Genomic DNA, 20,176 nt, shown 5'->3' with positions numbered 1-20,176 from the left:
ATGGTATTGATACCATAAGATGCCTTGAGATTTTAATTAGAATTATATTGTTGTTACTGGTGTTACAGGCTCCTGCAAATTTCACAAGTCAAAATAAACTTTGACTATCTTTACAGCTGGTAATTCAATTCAATTAACTTTAACATTGACTTTAAGAAATATTGCATATTTTTCACTATAGCTGGTTAATTTGGTAGTATAATTTTTAACCTTCAAGTATTCTCCGCATCTTATGAATATATTATGATTTGTGGACAACATTCCTTCTCTGGCATAGACATTGTTATTTACCATTGTATGTACATGTAGGTTGTTTTCCTCAATATCCAATCAACTTGTTTCCAGACCATGCTCTCTGTGGAAGATTTTCTCCAGGTCTCAGTTTCTTGTATCTACTGGCTTCTCATTCAGAGCATCATTGTTTTACAAATCTTTCACTCAACTTGAATTTTACTATACCAACCATTTTCGCATAACACTAATATCCCAGAACTTTGAGCAATATCATCTTCATTCAGCAACATGTGATCCATAATCCAGCTCAAGTACAATGTATGTGGCAGCCACCTTTGCATTGGATTCACAGCACTGCATCACAATTGAACACATTGCACTTGACTACGTACTTGTGGTACCTGGGAGGCTGGGAAACTATTGGTATATTAAAATCTACACTTTATTTAAGCTTGCCAGAGGCAACTTGTTTGATTTGATATTCTCAAAAAATATTTGTCAATAAATGAATGAAGCATCTACAACTTATTTTCGTCCATCATTTACATCAGACTTCTTCAGACATAATCTTGAAGAAAAGTGACCAACAACAACAAATTGCCCAACTGGCCATTTCTCTATTTTGTGAATCACTGAACCATTGTCTTCCAAGGGTCTGCTCAGTTCTACTGTTGCAGCACAATGCTCTGCTTTTCTTCAGCACCACCAGGAGGACACCAACATTGATGGTAGTATTGGGTGAACTAGACGTAAATTTATTTCTACTACATCACTCTGCTACAACTGCAAAATTGTAACAAATATAAGGTAAGAAACAAAAACCAGACTTTACTTTCTTAAAACTCCATTCAGTATGTCTCTTTCTTACATCCTGAATTAACATTCATATTTGTGCGTACATGTACTTCCAGCACCTTGATTTTAGGCTTTTTAGCCACTAATTAAGTTTTAAATGATTGTATTTTATGTAGCGAGCAGTGAGGGTGTCAAATATTATGATAGTGATGTATCATTCTACAGTACGACAAAATTTAATGGTGCCCAAAATTTCATGACTTTGTTCCCTGGGTCATTCTTTGTCAAATTGATTAAAGTATCATTAATTTTTTAATCAATAAAATAAAATCTCCCCCTTTTCAAACTGACTCGAGTGTGGCATATGGAGTAATTGAGCCTTTTAAAGGTGATTATTTTTTTAATATATTTTTTTACAATTTCCAGGCCATAATGACCCAAAATTGACACATTAAAAAAAAAAATCTTATTTCTGTATTTAACTATAAGGACAAGTTTGTTTATTTTACATACCAATTTGCAAAGTTAATTGAGATAAGCAATCTAAATTTGTAATTATTTTCCCTGTCTGCACAACATACTGTAAGTGTAGTGTTGACAACTACTCGACCTTTGATTTTTTTTTTTTACTCCAACTTGAAAACCATGAAATCTAGAGATGAAATTTGATACACACTTCCTACATGTACATCATACACAAATATTGGGGACAACATACTGTTTGTTTCCTTTCTCATCTGGCACCTCTTAAATTTGGCAAAAAGATTTTTTAATTCACTTTCTGACTAATGAAGTTCACAAAGTTTGTAAGCAATCACTGCATCAGTAATTTATTCAGAACAATTCAATAATTACCCATTGTGCAATACATTGGCAACTAATGACATTAGACGGCAAAAGCATATGACATGAGTGATACATAGTGAGTAAAGTATGTGCTGAATCAACTACTGATACTCTCAAACTGTATAGAGGGGTCAAGTTTTGGTTTATCAACAGGTGAAAATCTGCTTTTTGTACAAACAATAAAACAGCAGTCTTTACTAATGGAGATACTTGTAAGCCATGTACAGTCATGTAAGACAAATCAATCTTTTGAACTCAATTCCTCTTTCCCACTTTCTAATCAAATCTATAAATATACGTTTGAAAATACTTAAAGAGAGGGTTCATTGATTTAAAAAACTAACTTTAATGTCATTATTGCAAAGGTGACACTTTGATTGGCCAAGGTTATCAAAAGCCAATGCTTGGAAACATTTGAAGTAATGATTATTAACATTTACAAAACGCTTAGATGTAGCCCCGACATAGCACCTGAAAAGGCTCCCCAGTCGCTGCTGAGATATGACGTCACATGTTGAACATGATGTGCATAAGCAGACGATGTCCCATGACATGTCACACAATATCAGTGCCTGTTTTGTCATCTTTTCTTCAGTTATTTCTCTTACTTCAACACCCTCAGGTGAAATTTTTAATCTATTGCCTCACTCTAAACCCCGTGCATGGTATTATTTTGATGAAAAATGCAAGGATAAAAAAAAAGAAGGGAATCTGTCGCTTGTAAACAAAATAAGACCCCATTGTATTTTCAGCTGCATACACCGCGGCATGTTCGGCGTTTCAAGAGGGAACAAATGACGTCCATGCTATCATTCCTGAGGTTTTTTAATTTGAAAGTGTGGTTTCTTTGATTGTTCATTAACCCCTATCCTGTTTATTTACAAAAAAAAGAATTTAGTTATAAGAATGGGGGTCATATCCCTTTTTGAATGGTGTAAAATTCCATCACATTTATATACACTAAACTCAATATAATTTGAGAAATAAAAGCATTGCAATTATGTTCATTCTTTATGGGATGTCGTCTGCTTGCGCAGGGTTGGTTCATATTGTGACGGCATTAAAACATCGTTATTTTTCCGGTGAATCTCTCGCATATCCCAGATGCTATGGAGGTTGTTTTATTTGTATTTTTATAAATCACCCGATATGTAGTTGACCTAAAACTTGCATGATGGCCATCTGTTAGCTTAACAGTTTCTAGTAATACGCTATTTGCCATATTTGAGATTTTCAATGAACCCGCACTTTAAGATTCTAGCTGTGTTTATCATTATTGAAAATATAAACATACTTTTTATAGAATAAAATCAAATTGAATATAACAAAATTAAGATTAAATTTTGAACTTTTAAAAACTTAAACACAAAGTTGCATGCCTCGATAGGATGACCCCATTTATTTACTGGTGATGTAACATTGGAGAGTAATTTACTGAAAAGAAAGAAAAAAAATTATTATGCAATTTATTGCATTTTTACAAGTGGTACTTCTCTGTCTGATTCTCTAAATTCCCACACTATTGGTATTATACATTGTCAAGAAGGCTGCTCTTATGTTGAATATGTTGTTATTATAGCTGAATAGACCTCGGCCTCTATAATGCCTACATTATAATCCAAGATGGCGGCCTGCATGTTTTGCCTCTCCTCTTAAACTAATATTATTAATTTCAAAGTCATGAAAAGGCACTAAATATCAACAAACATGGTCTACAACAACTCCAAATGACAAAATAATCCCAGCTATGAATTTGTTTAAAGCATTTGATAGCTAAAAACTTGAAAATTTTCGGCATTAACAAAAACAACAAAAATTCTGCCGATTGTTTTCGCAGATTATTTTTGCTGATACCGATCACAGGTGCGAGGCTGTCACTCCGATCTTCCGATCCGATCAAAGCCCCAACTTACAATATTAATCTAGACTTAGTTACAACTGTAGATTTACATGTTATGGAGCTCTCGCACTCTGCCGTGTAGGCCTACCGTCCACCTGCCGGGCTATTAAAAAATACCGTTCAACACCGTCCTCTTGCGGCCGGTGCCAGCTGGCCAAAGTTTTTAACATGCCCAAAACTTTTGCCGGGTCCCATCGGGTGTAAATAAGCGCCAACGCCCGTTAATAACGTGTTGCCCGCTTTGATAACGAACCACCGTGTGCCCTCGCCGTTCTCTACCGTCCGCAGACATTTTCGCGCACGGTGGCACACGGTAGGCCTACACGGCAGAGTGTGAGAGTCACTTTACTGTTAGCTAGTTCTGCTACTATCAACAGTAGGGGCGCTGGTCCGAGAATAAGGATCGTCTGCATAATCGAGGATCGTCTTCGTAAACGCAGACCAATGCGTCCACAAAAATAAGGATCGTCCACATTTTCGTAGACATTTCATATTTTTAATCGGTGCGTTGGCGATGCAAGAAATGGATTCCGCGATGATTTTCTTGATGCATTTTACATTGACTAAAACTCTAGACATATCAGAGACCTTCACATAATATGCGATAAATCCTCGGGAAGAGGGACAACCCATAAGATTAACAGCCTTTTCACACACAGCTAAAATTCATCGTATCTAGAGATGATTAGTATAAACATGTTTAACTCAACAGTTTTAAACACGTATAAAGAAAATTTTCCCTGTGTCGCGATTCATACGCCCCTCAAAGCAGGCTGCAGATACAAAGTTTGTATCTAGAGAGCTTGACATTTTGTGCGTGAACGGTTTAAACGTGTTTAAACTAGATGGAGCATGTGCTTTGTTTGATATGACCTGACCTTCAATTCGCAATGGCACTACTGCGCATTTTAAGAGCAGTAGTTAATCAGGAAACGATTAACGATCGCACCGAAATGTCTGTGTGTGAATGATGTCATATGTACACATGATTAGTTTAAAGCCCTTTAAACTAATCATGTTTATAGAATTTTAGCTGTGTGTGAAAAGGCTGTAAGAGAAGACAGTGAACTAGGATTATTTTCTTACACGGAATCCATTTTTCGCATCGCCAGCAGGCAGTTCAGAAACCCAAAACCTGCAGAGTGCTGATGAAAAAAAACAGGAAAATGCAGACGATCCTCACTTTTTAGGATGCATCTTTACCGCGTTTACAAGGATATCCTCGTTTATGATGACAATCCTCATTCTCGGACCACCGCACCTACTGACCAAGGCATTAAGCCAAGTCTAGATCTAGTCTAGATCTAGATTCTAGGCATTACTGCACTGTACACTAGCATTAACACATTGCCATTGTCATAACCTGGGCATTAAGCTATGCATTACATTTACCATGGAGTTAACTACATGCATTTACATAGTTCTAGATCTACAAATACATACTCTACTCTCTAGACCTCTAGGCCTACATCACATGCATTACAGACTCACAGTCACACTAACACAGTAGGCTCCTGCACAGACAGGCAGAGTACCCATCCCCTCTCAATTTCATGGCGATTTTCCGCATGAAAATTACATAAAAACTATATGAGAGTACTGTGTTATAGGGATAAATAATATATTACTTAAATACATACCTTTTCAGGTGTAAAAGAAACTCCTCTTAGATGAAATCGAGGAATTTTCCTCAGTAAATTAGCGGACAGCATCGCCATTTCGTCAGTTTCAAAGATGCCAATTTGCCACCAAATATATGGTTGAAAGAAATTATATCTAAATAAAATATTAACCTAACTCAAAATCATTTAAAAATATCATTCAAATATAAAATATATTTTTATTAAAGATTTAAATATTAAATAAAAAGTATAATTATATAAATCTTGCTCTAAATTGCGTAACCAGTGATCAAATCGACTTATCAGATTTTGACATAGTCTTAATATTAGGTGTTTAGAGGCTTTTATGACGGGCGAGCCTTGAAAATATCATCGTTTAGATTATCATTATACAAAAATCCTGTACTGCATCTATCTTTAAATCGATCATAAAATCCTTAAAAATATTGCCGGTATAATTTTAGTGCTAAATAAACGTATCGTAGATCTCTGTGGAGTTGGAGGAGGGACTTGATTTTTATTTTCTCTTTATTTTTTAATGAAGACCTGTCAGTAGACCTCTAATTTTTTCATCACGATGGATCACAGTGTGTTATGACTAGGGAGTTGGAATGCCGAGATGTCAGATTTCTAGTAAGAAAATCAGGTAAGTTGTAGAAAGCTCATAACTGCCGAGGCCGAAAATGCAGCAGACACCTTTCTAATTCTATTATTGTCTTCTGCCTCCACATGCGCGCCTTGCTTGACCCGTGCTGGGCTCCGGACGGTCCCGCTCTGAGCTCTGGCGCTCCGATACCTGACAAAGTGACAGGCCTTTGGGCAATAAAACTAAAGCTGGAACTGTTAATATGCGGCTGCCTCAGCGTCATTTTTGTCTTCCAATTCCAAACTGGATCTGACTTTGTTGTTAAAGGTGGTGGTGATACGGAGTACTGTTGCCAGGTGGTGCATGGTCATGGTGGTGATGGATGGTGGAATTGGAAGATGGGGGGGGGGGGGGGGGGGGGATGAAGGCTGAGGTGGTGTTGATGAGGATGAATGATGGTGCTGTTGGTGATAGTGGTAATGATGGCTGCTTGGTTTTGATGGTTAACAATAATGCTATGATAAATTGAAACCTGTTCTAGTCTAGTGACCACTTGGACATTACATCATGTATAGAATGTAGAGAGACCACAGTTTCCATTGAAATTTGTTTCTCATTGAAACAGGTGCTATTGAAGTTATTGAATCTGTACATAAAGACCACCAGCTTATAAACATTGTTTTCTTTTGAATTTAGGTTGGAATAAAGAAAAGGAAGTTTTAAGATATTGTTTGCATAAAGAATTTATTGTTTGAGAAAAGAAGTTTCAGATTCCAAATAGATAATTTGAATGAGAGATATCACAGCTCCCCACAACATCCCCCTTTTGTAAGCGCTAAGGATAAAGGAGAGATGGTGAGAGCTAGTAAATGAAGTTTGTTGGTAAATCATCAAAGGATTAAAAAGATAAATTTCAGTAAGTCTTAAACCTGTGGATGCACCTTTTTAGTGCAAAGTGTTCTACAGTGTATGTCAAATATTTTGATTTGAAATGAACTCTAGAGCAGTTTCTTTAAAGTTAGTCAATGATACCTATCTAAAATATAAAATGCATTGCCAATCCTCCACTAAAGTAATTAATGGATGATTCATTTTTTATTTAAGTAAAGTAATTTTTAGGTTTTTCTGCCATATTCAACCCACCATCCTTTGATCTTTCATTATACATTGTGTTGTACGTTGTAAACATGTACAGTGTATAGTAGTTTTTTTCTTTCAATAGCATTGATACATAAACTGAAGACTTTCATTTAGATCACATTCATATCAAAATATCAAACAAAATCAGTTACATGTATACAGCAACTGAATTATTCATACCCTTACCACATTTTTGTTATTCTTTAAACATGTGAAAATTGATTTGTCCGATATCTGTTTCTCGAAAAGGTGACATATGCTTACACCCAACAACGGCTATAACTCAACCAGTCCACCTTTCATTTTAAGTTATGAAAAGATAAAAGAACATCAAATTACGATATAAATGTGCAACTAATAAAGTCTGTTTTTTTTCCTTCCCCCTTTTTTGTCCTGGAATTTTATTATTCAACAAATTCATAGAAAACAAAATTATATTTTAGATAATACAAATCAATATCATATGATTTGAATAATATGACATATAATAAAAGAATGGAAACAATATAACATTAAATACCACAAACTCCCTCTCCCCCTAAAACCCCTTCCCCCTAAAAAAAAACAATTTTAGAGTACTGCCCATGAACTTCATGAAGACTATTAATGTATATCAAAAAATGTATAATTAGCTCCTCAAACCAACATTCGTTTCTCACCATGCATTTCCTTGCAGTTTATTGCGCATGAATGGCTTTAGAATTTTTTCTCTTGCTATTCATGTATTCTCTATCCTTTGTTGAATTTCATGCAACAGTAGCGCTTCCTCCTTGAAGTCTGTAGTCTCAGCAATTGCCAATCGAAATTGAACCGTCTACTGCTCAAGGCCAGAAGAAATGAGGGTATTATATTTTGGATAGAGTATTTGAAGCTGGAAGAGAGTTGCAAGTAATTTGTAAGGATTTTACAATGTGTACATTGTAGCACATCATAGATATGGACCAACTTCTAATGAAAGATAATAAATCATATAGGTAGGCCCTTTTTTAAGCACATAGGGATATATGTTATCATTATGAGATGTTTTTGTTTTTGTCGTTATGATCAATATCAATATTGCTATCATGGCCTCATCTTCATGATTGGACAAGAAAGAAGGAGAAAATCGATGTCTGAAAAACAGACTACCTTGCTTAGTTTGTATAGGATGTGATGGATTGCATGGTGTAAGCGAGCCATATACAGCGCATGGTGAAAACCATCCTGACCCAATTCTTGTTTTGATTCATCAATACCAAGATGCAACAAAGACAGAAAGAATGGCAATATATATTACTTTGATTACTTGAGCCAGCTAGAAGAGGAAGTGGTTGTTTCATCGCATCGTCCAAGGGTAATTGTGAGAGAATTATTTGGGTCTTTCATTATCTTATCTCTGCTACAAGTTGTAATTTAAAGTCTGAAGAGATACTAGGATATATGGGGGGAAATCAGTGGGGGTGGAACAAATTACATGCATTAGAAAAAAAGAGAGATAGATTAATCATGCATTTTTAAGATTTATGAGGTGCTCAATCATTAACTAGGTGAAAACAAACAGGGCTTCTGCAGACAGCATACAATGTAGCATACTTTCATTTTAATGCCCTGCTTTGTAGAAGAGAAGTGAGTTAAGTTTATTGCATTTATCAGAGCATGAAGCAAAATGATGATGAGCAATGTCTTTTAGACATAAAATGTTTGTCAAGATATATTTAGCAAATATCTATTTGTTACGGCTATTTGTCATATATTTGTTTTTGCGTTATTAGACTAAAGAATTTTTACAAACAAAATGAAATTACACCGGATGATGCGTAGTGTATCCTTTGTGCTCTCCTTTTTTGGTGAAAAAGAAAATACATATACTGTATTTTCCATAGATGCCAATATAAGATATCTTAGGCTTAGTATTCATTTATTAATATGTTACCATTATTTGCCATGTATTTATCATGTCTTTATTAAATGCTACATAATAATGCTAGTTAATGGTATTGGCCTACTGTATACCTATTCGTACATTGAACAAAATAATTTGTAAAGCACTTAGAGACATTTGTGTTAAGCGCTATATAAAAATTAAATAGTATTATTATTATTATTGCAAGTTACTTTAATATACCAAATCAAAGCAAAAATATCACTAGACATAATTAGGTGTGTTTTGTTGAATACATGTATGAAATTATAAATTATTGAAGGGTAAAATACAAAATTGAATTAGGAATACGGTTATCAAAGAAGTATTTCGCTTCAATAAGAAAAGATACTAAAAACAATATTTTGAAGAAGCAGATTGTACATTCTAAACTCTTAGAACTTGGAGGAAAAAAAACTTAAATATCCTATCATTTGTTTAATCAACAGATATACAGTATTGCTGCAGTTATGGTTTAATGATTAGCCGACTCCAGACTCCATTCATAATAGGTAAGCCTATTTATAATTTTCTTAAATCCCAGTCCCCTCACTTTTTAATTATAATTAAGTGATGAAGGAGGGGCTAAAAGGATGAAATGTTTTCTATATTTAATCAGGTGACAGATCAATTATTCATTGTACCGCAATTATTGTACCTCACCAAGGTGTAATAACTCCTTGACCCCACTAACCTCTCTTTTTTTCTTGGGTAAAGAACTTTACCCTTCTACAAGTAACCCTCCTGTTTTCTTCAATCACATACGGACACTTTGACTATGATACGTAACATTATTGAATTATCATTTCATAATTGACTAGTCGTGAGAAATTTGGGAGGGGTTTTTCTGTGAAATTATCATCTGTGAGGAAGAGGTGTGTCATCTTGGCATTTATTGTTTCTTGAGGAAAGGGGAACGTTGTCATGAGTGGAGGACTAGGCAGCTGTGCCAAGGTTTCTTGCTGATGAAGAAAAGATGTTAAGGGGTCAGGGAGTTGGTGCGGATTGTTACTTGCAATCAGGGCTCGGGCTGGTTGAGATGAAGGGGCAAAGCGTGTGGGTCAGGGAGTCTTAGCTGAATCATAACCAGTCATTAATCATCACAGTATCTGACAAGAGATCCATTCATGCCAGTTTGTTTTCATCTGAATGTTCTGTTGGAGAATGAGAAGTTGAATATGTTCCTTCTTCTGTTATCAAAGTAGTTGGGCAGAGGGTGTAGGCATGGAGTGAGGAAGGGAGAGTGTCCACAGAGAGAGAGACAGACAGACAGAAAGAGGGAGGGAGGGAGGGAGAGAGAAGGAAGGAAGGACTCTGGGAGGGAGAGAAGGAGTGACAGAGAGAGAGAGAGAGAGTGTGTGAGAGAAAAGAGAGAAAGAGAGAGAGAGAGGGGGAGAGAGAGAGAGATAGAGAAAGAGATTTTTTTTTTTTGGGGGGGGGGGAGTAGTGAATGAATATGAAGTTATAATGCAGAGACCTGAATGCTGTTTATTCTTTGCCAATGCAGTTGATTTGATCCATTTGCACTTTTTAAGAGACAACAATTATATCCAATACACATGCTTTTTGTAGATTCTTTTGCTGAATGTTGACAAGTATGCATGCTTCCTGTTTCACTCTTGTGTGTAATATGCTTCATTTCTCCCACTGCAAGCAAATTAATTTGTTACTGACCTAAACAGAAAGAAAATGAAGCAACAAAAAAGTTTCACTTTCTCTTCTGACAGTTTAGTTGACTTCTTCCGTACCACTTCAAACTCTACACTTAAAAAGAAAGTACATGAAAATATCAGGGCACAGAAGAAGTGATGAGAATTAACAAAATATTGCATCTTTACAAATTTGAATATATTCTACTTCCTGCCTCCTTACCGGTAATCATCTTTAACCACACATTTGACTGAGAAACTTGAGCACTATACACATTTTTAATTTAAGAATCGACTAATATCTCAAATCTAAAATTGGGGCACTTTCTAATGTCATTACTGGAAGCAATTGCATACATAAAATATATCTGTGGTAAAAGTAAGTTTGATCTAATAAACCTACATTACATGTACTGTACTAGTACAGCTGAACATATAGCAGCTTACCTTTGATATATTAGGGTTCCATTTCTTCAGGCTTTGAACATATTGTTACAAGTGCAAACATCTAAATACAAAATACACTTTCACTTTTGCGATAGATCTATCTGAATCTCAAGTGCCTTCCAAAGATTTGTTTTTACTGGATTGAAATTGAAAATCTTGTATTGCTTTGTTTTTTCTAAAGTGTTTGCAAAGCCAAAGGTACAGTGACCCAGCTGTTGCTCTTTCTTGGATTTGTTTTTGTCTAATATACGGGTTTAAGGCTTCGGTTGCAATTGGGTTTGAGGTTAGGTTTAGGGTTAGAGTAAGTATCTGATACAGGGTTAAGAAATTTGGTCAGTGTAGGAAATTGATCATGGAGCAAGAGTGATCCAAGGTTAGGAATTTTGGTCAGTGTAGGAACTATGAAATTGATCTTGGGGTAATTGTCACTGTAGCTTGTGTCATAGAACTCTTACTTGGAGAGAAAATACCATAATTAAAGACAACCTGAACAGTCCTCAGGATGACATTTGAAAGGAAAATTTGTGTACAGGTTGTGCGATATTGTATCGCCTACAAAAATGCTAAATCATGCCTTGAAATGGTATAATTACAAGTGATCAATGAGGTTACTTAGAGTAGAGCATCATTAGTGGAATCTGCTGCTAAGACTTTATTGAATTTTTGTCCTGGATATTCTAGAGGGGGTGATTCAAGAGTGTTAAACTGGGGGACAGCTGTCGTGGAATTGTCTTGCCTGACTATTGATTAGAAACCGAGTCTAATGGACTCCTGGTAATTGTCACAGCTAAAGTTGAATGTTTGTGATTGGTCTTTGGTTTGGTATTGATCTGGGAGCCCTACAACATACAGACATGGTGGCCTTCAACTAAAGTTCAGGAAAGCCTGAATGTATACAATTTAAAAAGGACAAAAAGAGATTAAAGGGCAAGTCCACTCCAAAAATAACTTGATTTCAATAGAAGCAGAAAAATCAGACAAACCAATCAAAAAAAGTTTGAGCAAAATCAAATAAATTATAAGAAAGTTATGAACGGTTAATGACATGAAAAACTTTGAAAATCACAAGAGAAAATGGCAACTCACTCATGAGTCTGTGATGTCTTGCCTCACTATCCACTAATTTTTTCTTTATATATTGATACTATAAATTTCAAATTCTCCCCCTAAAAATCTTATTTACTCACACCAGCCTCCAAGTTCTATTGATAGTAATATGTTATTGATTAGATGCACTGATATACAGTAGAGTATTTTTTTTCCAGTTAAATCATGACAAATGTGAATTTTGATAAACTATTTATATAAAAATAAATAATTATGGATACAATATTCAGAAAATAGTATCAAAGTTCATAAAAGATATTGGGCAAAGGCATGGGGAAATCAAGTTTTGGGGGATAAAAAGAGAAATTAATGGGATAAAACTATGTAATAATTGATAAATAGTGAGGCAATGACGTCACAAACTTAAAACCAAATTGGCAAGTTTGTGTAGTGATTTTCTAAGTCCCATAGATTTTCATACTTAAAACAAAAATCATAACTTCCTGATTAGTTATCCGATTTTAAATAAACTTTTTTGCTCTGTTCCTCTAGTTTTTCTGCATCTGTTAAAAGCAAATTATTTTTGGAGTGGACTTTAGACTTTAAAATGATGTCAAACATGCCAAAATAACATTATTATTAATTTGTGATACCATCCTTTTAGATAACCAAGAAGGGTAAACCCAACTTTCATTGTACTTTTCTGGACAGCTCTAGAATCAGAAGTAATACTTTATTCTGCAATTTATGGATGCAGCAGCCTTATTGTTTTATTAATCAGTTAACATTCATCACTTGATTAGCTAATTAACGTAAACCTTCTTTTATAAGGATTTATTATGCCTTGTGGTGGTAAAAATCACAACACAGAAAGTAAGAGGACTTGCCCTTTCCTGCTCCTACAATTTCTTTGACATTGTTATCACTATCTAGCAGGGTTGGCATATTTCCCGCTTCGGAGGCTTATTTCCCGGACGCCGTGAAATAAGCGGTATTTACCGGTATTTCCCGCTTTTTACCGGTATTTACCACTTTTTACCGGGAAATACTGGGAAATATATTTTTCCACACACTTGTTCATAGGAATTGTCCAATTTTGAACATAATAACAATGGTGGTGCTCTGGTGTGTATTATTTATGTGTGTGGGTGTGTGTATGTTTATGTGTTTGTCTATGTCTGTTATTATGAAATGCTGGAAAAAATACAGGAAAAAGATCCCAAATATACACCTAATCTTGCTATGATGTTTTTCATTAAAGGTAACCAAACCTTCATACTATTAGTTACTTTTATTGTAAAGTTTAAGATACTGTATTTGAATAAAATCAGTGAAAATTTGAACAAAATCGGGCAAGGGATAAGGAAGTTAAAGCATTTTGAAATGACTAGTCACTAGAGGGCGATATTCAATTTGATGACATCATTTGTTGACAACTCTCCATGCCTTTTGTACATCAAATTTCACAATTCTTTTGTTTTCTTTGTATTTATTTGTGCTCTTGATCCGACTTCATAACATGTGAAGCAGAATATCATTTTGCATGCAATACCTTGCTTTCAGGGGAGTAGATGATCTCAATCACAAGAAAGAAGGAAAAACATGAAATTTGATGTCCAAAAGGCATGGAGAGTTGTCCACAAATGATGTCATCAAATTGAATATCGCCTTTTAGTGACTAATCATTTCAAAAAGCTTTAACTTCCTTAGTCCTTGCCCGATTTTGTTCAAATTTTCACTGATTTTATTAAAATATCTTAAACTTTACTATGAAAGTAACTTAGTATGAAGGTTTTGGTTCCCAGTTGCTAATTACCATATTCATGAATACCCATTAATTAGCATATGAACATTTGGGTGTGTACATGTATGCAGTGAGGGTTTTATAAATCTGTTTGTGTGTTTCTACTATGAGTGTTGTGTTGCTAATTATTTCAGAACAATATTTTCAGTTGTGAGGCTAAAAACAAGTAAAATTATTAATAAATAGAGAATTAAAATCATATTTCCCGTTTTCTACATATTTACCGGACGCACATCTTATTTACCGGACGGTAATTACCGCCACCGGTATTTACCGCCCAACCCTGCTATCTAGGCCTATCCTCATCCGACCAAAGTCACAAAATAGCTCGCTATTTTAACTAGCTGATCTCAAATTAGCCAGCTTATTTGCGTCCTCATCAGCCTGCAGTTGCAATTAGCAGGTTATTTGGTCGAGAAAACATCCTGAGAAATCTTGATCTTGTTTTAAAAAAGCCTGCTATTTCCCAAATAGCGGGCTAATTTGCGCCTGTCTTCATCTAGCTTGTGATGAGTGTATCGCTCTAGTGAAGACGCAATTTCAGGCTTTGGTAAAATATCCAGAGTCTGAAAATAGTGGGTTATTTTGCAACTTCGGTCCGATGAAAACAGGCCTATGTCACTTAGCAATGGCTAACTTAGAAGCTGGTATGGTAAAAAAAAAAAAAGAAGAGCAGTGGAAATTTGAAAAGATGATGAAAGATATTTGGAGGAAAATAAACAATTAAAATACATCAAAAATCACTGCAATCAGTGCAGTGTAGAAGATCCGTAGTTTGAACATGTCAAATTCTGAAAAAAATTATTGAGAACAAATATTTCTGTTTTCACAGCAATATAAATTCCACAGAACTCACATCATTCTAAGATCTGTTTTATGCAGAAGGAACAAAGATGCAAGGCAAACAATGTACACGTACCTGCATCTTTATGATATGCAAACATGCTTGTTATCAAGGTCATCTTTCTCAAGAAAACTTGGCATTGTTCCTTGTTTTATTTGCATGTAGATTTGACTACGTTTGGTTAAGAATCAGGAAATAGACACGTTGACTGTACCTCTATATACCTTCACAAATCTGATGACATATGTCTGCATTTGTACTTGGAATATGTTTACCTTGAGAAATATTCCAGGATTATTTGTCAGCTTGTAAACGACAAAGAGTGAAAATGTGCCTGTTTTGTTCAGTAAATTTTGTAATTTTAATTCAGTATTTGTTGATAATCTTTATCTTTGATGTTGTAACATTTTCTTTAATATTTGTGACCAAAATATGAGTTGATACTGATTGAATAGATTTTTTTTTTAAACATTAAATTCATCAATACTGCGTTTAGGTCTAGGCCCATAGACTGCAAATAGGAACTATATCATTTCTTGCTTCTTACAAAATCTTTTACCAATAGGATACAAAGAGAGAATGAATGATTGTTTTTCATTCAGCAATTTCAATATACGGTAAATAGAAGTCCAAGATGTTTTCAGTTATTTTAGATCACAAAGGATGATGTTCTTAAACAGTGCGCTCGTTGTTTTGGATGGGTGGCAATTAGACGTGAAGTAAAAATCATTAAGTATTGATTTTGGTAAAGAGTGTCTCTGTCAAGGCATGTTGAACCAATTCCTCTTCAAGGTGATTAAAATGCAAAAGAGGCTGGATGGAACATCTGTGCCTTCATTTCTATTTGCTCTCACAAATCACTTAAAGATTTATTTTAGAAGTATTTGATTCATCCGTCCATGTCGTAAGAGTTTCTACCGAATCTTTCTGCAGAGATATAATACTGTACGTTAATTAGTGGCCTGTAATTTTTTTCATGAGACTATTTAGAAGATTAGAAAAATGTAAAACTTGATTTGATATTGCCTCTTCAATTTTTTTTTCTTCTTTTTAATTATTTTTTGAACAATCAGATTTTGATATCTACTATATTGGGTTAATATATTTTGGTGAAACTCCACCTTTGAATAAAACTAAATTTTAAACAAATGTATTTAGTGGATTGAGCATGTACAATATTTTCCTGATTCTTGAAAAGTGAAGATCTAAACCATGAAATAATACAATAACGTATTAGAAAGTATGAACAGGAATTTTCAATTTGTACCCCAAAATCAAAATGATATTGTCAGACCAGCATACATGCCCACAATGTACTTGAATGTTGAAAAAAGCACAAAGAAATTTCTCAGTATTATATTTCTATGGTCTACCACGTAAAGACAAAACAGCTTGCATGCTAGAGTTATTGATTGGAATGACGCTGTAAGATTGTGTATTATTATCCTCTTCAAACAAAAGAAGGGGAATTATCAATATGGCACAAGTGTAAGGTGTGTGTTGGAGTGTCCTTAAGACTGCGCGCTGTGAATTGGGCCATATGGCCCCAAGGATCAATATTTTCCTTCTCTCACTCTAAAGGCTATGGATCCATAAGGTGGGGGAGGAGACAATGCATTAGGCAGATTGTAAGACCTCCAACCCATGGATGAATGCAGAGTGCTGGTAGAGATTTAGTTGGGGTTATCGATAGAGGAAGGATATCGATGCTTATGTAACAATCTGTGCTCTGTCTCGGCCTGCACCGGTACAGCTAGCTAGTACGGCACAGTGTCTTTGCAGTACTTGCTGTACGTGCCTGCTCAGTCAGTCTGCTTGAAGCACCAAGTCATGCAGATTGTATTACAGTCGGAAGTGGAAGTGTGAATGTTTTCTGGATAGATATCCTCCCAAGCAAGCGCCAGCTCGAAAGTCTATACCCTTTGGCTTCACGCATGCTTTAAGACACGTTGGTTAAGAAATCAACTGTCGGAAACTGCCGTTTTTGTTTTCTTCTGCCAAACGTGTGAGCTCCCCGAGTGAGAAGAAGTCCCCCTTCGCATGCGAGTTGCCCGAGTAGCTCGTGATTCCATGCTGACTGAAGATAATGACACCCATCTGTGTTTTGTCGTGAGAGATTTCTTGTTACCACCAGGCAGGAAGTCCACCCATTTAAGATTGAAGTTTTGAACAAATCTACAACTTCCTTGAGTCATTTGGGGTAAGTGAAACATGATGGATCTATTATAATTTTTTTCCCACGGTCGTAAAGTTATTATCTTAATCACACCTAGGTAGAAATTAAGCTTCTTTTAATAACCTCAAGTAAGTGATTTACCTAGTAATAAAGAGCTACCGAGGTATCATTTTTCATTACTAAAATATTGTTATAAATCTTCTATAGTTTTCTTTACCTTATGGTGAAGCAGTATAACTTTACTTTTCAAAGTGAAATTTCATGAATTTAAAGGAAATGAGTTGGTAGCTATAATGATGAATATCTTGATGATTAATAAATAGATACACTGATATTACATGAAGCTGATGTCAGTTGAAACGTGTGAATGTCTGGAAGATGGTATCTTTGAAACGATAAACCTTAAATAAACCCAAATTGTATTGCGGATGTTCACATTTCATTCTCCCATCTATATCAGTACTCAGCATCACCATATTAAGATGACAGAAACATTACTCCCATCATTTCCCCATATTTTCATCAGATAAACCCCTTAATCAGTGACATTTGAGCTCTAATTGACATCCGTTATTTAAGTTCCAAGTGAATATGTATTGCAGTCAGTCAATTTTAATTGCTTGTTTGTCTTATGCCTAATCTACATCATCAAGGCACAACACTCGCGATGAAGAGATGATAACTATTTGCTCAATTCACTTTCTAACTTCTGGTTTTTAAAGGTTTTTTGTGTGCCATTTACACTCCATAATCATATGAGACAAATTATGCATTTTGCAAAATGAAGTCCAAGACAATGTTGTCTTTTGCTACCTTTAATTGCTTTAAAAATCTACAGTTGTATGTATCTTGATAGTTGCTTTTTTCTTTGTATGCAGCTCAATATGTCATTTTTCTTATAAGTGTTGAATTTTCATTTGTCAATATTCATTGAAATGAGCCTGAAACTGAATATCTATATTACATGTATATACTAAACATACATATATATCAAGTATTCAGATCTATCAGCTATATCAGCTAACAGTTTTTACAATTATTCAACAATGTTTTAATACCCTTATTTATACTACTTAGGGTCTATGAGTGACCAGTTGACCACTTTTTAGCACTTTGATTAAATTATTTGTTTATTCAGTGATTATTTTTTAACAAAGTGTTCGTGGATCTGTTCTTTTATATTTCTACTGAGCGAAGATGGTGCAATGAAAACTCAGCTATTTCATTAAAATGATATGGTACAGGGCAGACTGCTGTAGCCAGAGATGTTATCATGCAATTGTAAATGAACAAAAACATCTCTAGGTTTGATAAATTACTCCTTTATTTGTTAAAGAAGCCAACACACGTTGATATAGCATGCTAATGAAGCGAGCAATCTAGAATGATTTTGTTTTCAGAAGGAGTGGGCTTGCAAATGCTGATATGATCACAGGGTGAAAGAAACGAGGGAAGAATGCAACTGATAAAAAGCGTGATAAATGAGACATCAAGTATTAGGATCTTTTGTGTTCTCTGAGAGTCTGACTGAGAATTTGATTATTCTTTGTGCCTGTGACGGCGTGAAGTATATTCTCTCTCATTCTTAGGGGTAATCATAGAAAGGATATTTCAGTATGACAATCAACTTGTAATTTTGCCATGCTCTTATACAATTTTCATACTTTCTCTCTCCTTCTCTCTCTCTTATTCTTGGGAGTAACAATGGGAAGGATATTTCAGTTTGAAAATGAACTTTTAATTTTGCAATTGTATGATATCCCAAGGAGATGTCTGGTTCTAACTTCTTTGCTATAAATGCATGATATTTCAGGAAGTGTCGTAAACTACAACTTCTATTGTGCAAGGTTTTTACAGCAGACATTTTTCAATGAATCCATCTTGAATCTTATGACATTCATTCCTTTTTTTTTTAAATATTCAACTTTATCTCTCTGTAATTTTCTTTATCGCCTTGTACATGTAGTTTCTTAATGAAATGTACACCATTTTATTTATTTGCTGTCCCTTTTCTTACTTCTATTTATTATGACATACATGACCAATGTAAATCCTCTCCTTAGCTCATGATTTTTTTTTTTATTAGCGCTAGTTTAGGAAATTGTTCGACATGGAAGTGGTTACCCACATTTGCACAGTCGCACAGTCACTGCTTCCATGTGGTATAGGTTGAATTGTGATTTCTTGGGCTTTAAGCTATTTAAGAATCAGACCTGAAAGATAATTTCTTGACAATAAGAGATGGTCCTCTCTTGCCCCTTACCTGTACCCCTTTCTTTCTTAAAAGGGGGATGGATCTTGAACAGATGTGTGGTGCTATGAGTCAAGATATTGAATCAGCTAGGAGGCCCGTTTTCATTAGCCCAAGTTTAAAAAATAGCCTGCTTACATTCTTCCGATCTACGGTATAGGGGAAATTAGCCTGATCACAACTTGCTGGAGTTAAATTTGCAGAGTAGACGCAACTAGTGGGATATATTGCATCCTTGTGCTTGGAATTTTAGCTTTAAGAGCCGTCCTCTGCAAACCTTTACTACTTTCATGAAATATAGTCTGTTATTTCGTCGATTAGCAGGGCTAATTTATGGGTGAATACGCACTCAATCTATGATATTCTTAGAAGCTTGAGCCTAATCCTAGAGCTTTTCAGGAATTGCTCAACTCTGGCTTATCTTGAGAAGAACTGTTTCGGTCTTATATCTCAAGCACAAGATCGCTCAGTCTAATGGAAATGCACCTCGGAGGTCCGAACAGAAGTCGCCCTGCGTCGTCTTGACTTTGTAATGGCAGGCTTTGGAGGAAGGCTCATTTCCTGGCTTCAGGCTTGAAGAATCACCGCAAGAATGTTGTGTTCCCACGAATCTTGAGACAACTGGACAGGATGCCGTTTCCTTTTGAGGCTCATCCAACACAGAATTATGGATCATTTCCTTTCTTGCTTTTATCATCTTTCGCACTCCTGACTCGTATTCTTTTATTATGTTCACATTCAAAGTGACTGTTGAATTATGTTCCATGCTGAGAATCAGCTGAATTGAAATTAATGAAGTTGCTGGTGTCATGGATAGATTACAGGTATTAGTCAGTTGAAATGAGTCAAAGCTTTAAATTGAGTTTGTCCATTAGACATACCGGTAACTATAAAGTTTGCCTATAATTCTAAAGCTTGTCAAGAAACCCTTGCAT

General features: G+C 35.2%; 2 protein-coding genes across 6 annotated transcripts in view; one reads left to right on the top strand and one right to left on the bottom strand.

Moving 5' to 3' along the window:
- LOC576084 (dihydrolipoyllysine-residue succinyltransferase component of 2-oxoglutarate dehydrogenase complex, mitochondrial) overlaps positions 1-5,524 on the bottom strand; it is a 36,694-nt gene extending 31,170 nt beyond the window's left edge. The window contains exon 1 of the mRNA XM_776429.5: positions 5,416-5,524. Coding sequence (XP_781522.4) covers positions 5,416-5,493 — 78 coding nt within the window. The 5' untranslated portion in view covers positions 5,494-5,524. The remainder of the gene's footprint in view (positions 1-5,415) is intronic.
- A 346-nt stretch (positions 5,525-5,870) lies between these two features.
- Positions 5,871-20,176, top strand: part of LOC115917881 (prospero homeobox protein 1-like) — a 37,572-nt gene continuing 23,266 nt past the window's right edge. For 2 of the 5 annotated variants that reach the window (XM_030999027.1, XM_030999018.1), the window contains exons 1-2: positions 5,871-6,043; positions 9,473-9,535. The gene's annotated coding sequence lies outside the window, so the exon portion shown is untranslated. Of the gene's footprint in view, positions 6,044-8,421; positions 8,457-9,472; positions 9,536-16,450; positions 17,015-20,176 lie in introns of those variants that run through there. The other 3 variants (XM_030999022.1, XM_030999026.1, XM_030999019.1) reach the window with 3 other exon arrangements.

Source organism: Strongylocentrotus purpuratus, unplaced genomic scaffold (assembly GCF_000002235.5).
Source record: "Strongylocentrotus purpuratus isolate Spur 01 unplaced genomic scaffold, Spur_5.0 spur5_scaffold_5, whole genome shotgun sequence".
NCBI lineage: Eukaryota > Metazoa > Echinodermata > Echinoidea > Camarodonta > Strongylocentrotidae > Strongylocentrotus > Strongylocentrotus purpuratus.
The sequence above is the reverse complement of the archived record's forward strand: the minus strand, read 5'-3'. Positions and strand labels throughout refer to the sequence as shown.